Source organism: Macaca fascicularis, chromosome 15, assembly GCF_037993035.2.
Source record: "Macaca fascicularis isolate 582-1 chromosome 15, T2T-MFA8v1.1".
Classification (NCBI taxonomy): Eukaryota; Metazoa; Chordata; class Mammalia; order Primates; family Cercopithecidae; genus Macaca; species Macaca fascicularis.
In genome coordinates, this window is record NC_088389.1 from 21,398,104 (window position 1) to 21,401,522 (window position 3,419).

Sequence of the window (3,419 nt, forward strand, 5' to 3'; positions counted from 1 at the left end):
ATCCAACTGACAAAGGGCTAATATCCAGAATCTATAAGGATCTTAAACAAATTTACAAGAAAAATAACAACCCCATCAAAAAGAGGGCAAGGGATATGAATGCACACTTCTCAAAGGAAGACATTTATGTGGCCAACAAACATATGACAAAAAGCTTATCATCACTGGTCATTAGAGAAATGCAAATCAAAACCACATTGAGATACCATCTCACACCAGTTAGAATGGCGATCATTAAAAAGTCAGGAAACAACAGATGCTGGAGAGGATGTGGAGAAATAGGAATACTTTTACACTGTTGATGGGAGTGTAAATTAGTTTAACCACTGTGGAAGACAGTGTGGCCATTCCTCAAGGATCTAGAACTAGAAATACCATTTGACCCAGTCATCCCATTACTGGGTATATACTCAAAGGATTATAAATCATTCTGCTATAAAGACACATGCACACGTATGTTTATTGCGGCACTATTCACAATAGCAAAGACTTGGAACCAACCCAAATGCCCATCAGTGACAGACTGGATTAAGAAAATGTGGCACATACACTCCATGGAATACTATCCAGTCATAAAAAAGGATGAGTTCATGTCCTTTGCGGGACATGGATGAAGCTGGAAACCATCCTTCTCAGCAAACTAACTCAAGAACAGAAAACCAAACACCGCATGTTCTCACTCATAAGTGAGAGTTGAACAATGAGAACACATGGATACAGGGAGGGGATCATCACACACTGAGGCCTGTCAGTGGGTGGGGAGCTAGGAGAAGGATAGCATTAGGAGAAATACCTAATGTAGATGATGAGTTGATGGGTGCAGCAAACCAACATGACATGTGTATATGTATGTAACGAACCTGCACGTTCTGCACATGTATCCCAGAACTTAAAGCATGAAATAAATAAAAAAATAAAAATAATTTAGAAAAAGAAACTGAGTGTTTTGCTCCCAGGTTAATTCTCTTACTGGTATCCAACACCATTTTTCATCACCTCTTTGAGTGCCATATGGAAATGGTTAGGAAGGGAGGATTAAACTGAAAATCTTTTAGGTCATGTCCTGATATTGACATGCCACATTTTGTTCTTTCTACGAGTAAATTCTGTCTCTTAATTTCTTCAAACCCCTTTTCATATCTTTGTTCCTCAGGCTGTAGATGAAAGGGTTCAGCATGGGTGTCACTACTGTGTACATAACTGTGGCTACCCGGTCCCTAACCACTGAGTACATGGACAGGGGCCTAAAATAGACATAGATGACACTCCCATAGAACAGGACCACTACAGTGAGGTGGGAGCCACAGGTAGAGAAGGCCTTCCACTTCCCGGCTGCAGAGGGGATTCTGAGCACAGTGACGATGATTCGCAGGTAGGAGAAGATGATACACAGGAAGGGGGTCACGATGACAGCTAAGGTCTCAGTCATGACCACCATCTGGCTGGAGGATGTGTCAGAGCAGGACAGCTTTAGCACAGGCTGGGTGTCACAGAAAAAGTGCTTAATGACGTGAGAGGCACAGAAAGACAGGCGAGACATAAGTAGCACGCGGAACAGGGAATGTAGGTGGGAGATGCTGCAAGAACCCAATAGCATGAGTAGGCAATGCCGTGGGTTCATAACCACATCATAGTGTAAGGGGTTGCAGATGGCCACCAGCCGGTCGATGGCCATAGAGGCCAGCAGGTAGCTGTCAGTGTTCGCAAATGCCATAAAGAAGTACATCTGGACCAGGCAGCCCACGTAAGAGATAACATTTGTCTCTGATAGAAAATTCACCAGCATCTTAGGCACTATGACTGTTGTGAAGCAGATATCCATGAAAGACAAGTTGCTGAGAAAAAAGTACATAGGGGTTTGGAGCCTGGGGTCAGAGTAGATGGCCAGGATGATGAGCACATTCCCCACCACGGTGACCAGGTACATGATGAGGAAGATGGCAAAGAGAGGTTTCTGCAGTTGAGGGTTGGAAGAGAGGCCCAGGAGGATGAAGCCTGAGGTGCTGCTGCTGTAATTCTTTGTCTCCATGTCTCTGGACTTCCTGGATAGGGTTTGGAGAAGCGGTGGGAGAGATGTCAAGGGCAGTTTGACCAAGACAGCTTCTTCCCCAACCTCAAATCTATTTTAAAAATCTTACTGCTATTATACTTTGAAAGAATGTTTAGTTCTGAAACTACATAGAAACAGATAGTAAAATTCAACAAGAGAAAGGTTAAAGGATGCCAAGCTGTCTTCTAAATTAGAAACTAAAAGTTTTCCATGTGCTCATAGGAACTTCCACGTGGCCTAATTTGCTTGAGTTCTCATTTCCTTTCGTAAAGATTCTTCTGAGGTTGTTTCTTGACCATCTCCTTAGCCTTATTATTATTTTTTGTCCCGGGGAAGAGGTTGCTGGGTTCTACTTAGAATTAGAAGGCTGTCACACAAGGAATCCCTATGAATGAAGTTATCTCATTCAGCATTCTCTCTTGCTCAGAGGTCCATAGACGGTAGTAGTAGTTGGGATAGAACAAAACTAAGCATAACAGAATTAACCAAGGCTCCTCGGTACTTGTAGAATTCAGATAACTTCCTTACATCTTCAGAGCAAATCTTTCTAATATTTATTTAAGCATTTCTCTTTGGCTAACATAATCTGTTACTTTAATTATCATCTTTTGGTTCAAGGATACCAGTTAAAATTAGAGTACTCCCAGAAATAGCCTATGTAACCAAGATTAGTTCTTTGAATATATTAATTTTTTGGATTAAAAAAACTATGAAGCCCTCATTCTCAACATTAAAATATTGCAGGACTATAAAACATAGACTCTAAGAGTCCTATTTCCACCAATATCATGGAAAGAGAAGGCAGAGATAGCCTTATGACCATTATTAAACTACACTGCTGAGATGGTTGACTGAGTGGGTAACAAAGCAAAACTAAAGAATCAGGAGGCATAAATATTAAAAAAGAAGAAAATGTCATTTTTTTTTGTGGCATGATTGTGTACTAAAAAATTCAAGATAATTATTTGAAAATCTTTTAAAACCTATGGCAATTTCACCAGTGGCCAGACGCATTGTAAAACTAAAAGTATTAATGCTCTTTCTGTATTAGACAAATGTAATGAAGAAAAGGTTTCAATTGATAATGGCAAGAAAGGCTAGGTGATACTTAGAAATTAATCTGAGGGACAAAATAAATACAAAAGAATGAGTAAGACCTATCAGAAGAAACTATAATAAAACACAAAATGAATATTTGAATATGTAGAGAACTATACTCCTGAAAAGAAAGACTGTATTTTAAAATATGAATTCTTATTAATAAAATTCAATGCACTTCTAATAAGACCTGAAGGGAATGTTTAGTGGAACTTGAAAAGATTATTCTAAAATTCATCTAGAGTATTACATGGCTAACGACAGACAACAT

At 39.6% G+C, this 3,419-nt stretch overlaps 1 protein-coding gene across 1 annotated transcript; it reads right to left on the reverse strand.

The window, feature by feature from the left end:
• Positions 1-1,093: 1,093 nt before the first annotated feature.
• On the reverse strand, positions 1,094-2,044 carry LOC102125271 (olfactory receptor 1L4). The gene has a single exon (XM_005580845.4). It carries the CDS (start codon positions 2,027-2,029, stop codon positions 1,094-1,096), a length of 936 nt encoding a protein of 311 aa, XP_005580902.3. The 5' UTR covers positions 2,030-2,044.
• Between the last annotated feature and the right edge of the window lie 1,375 nt (positions 2,045-3,419).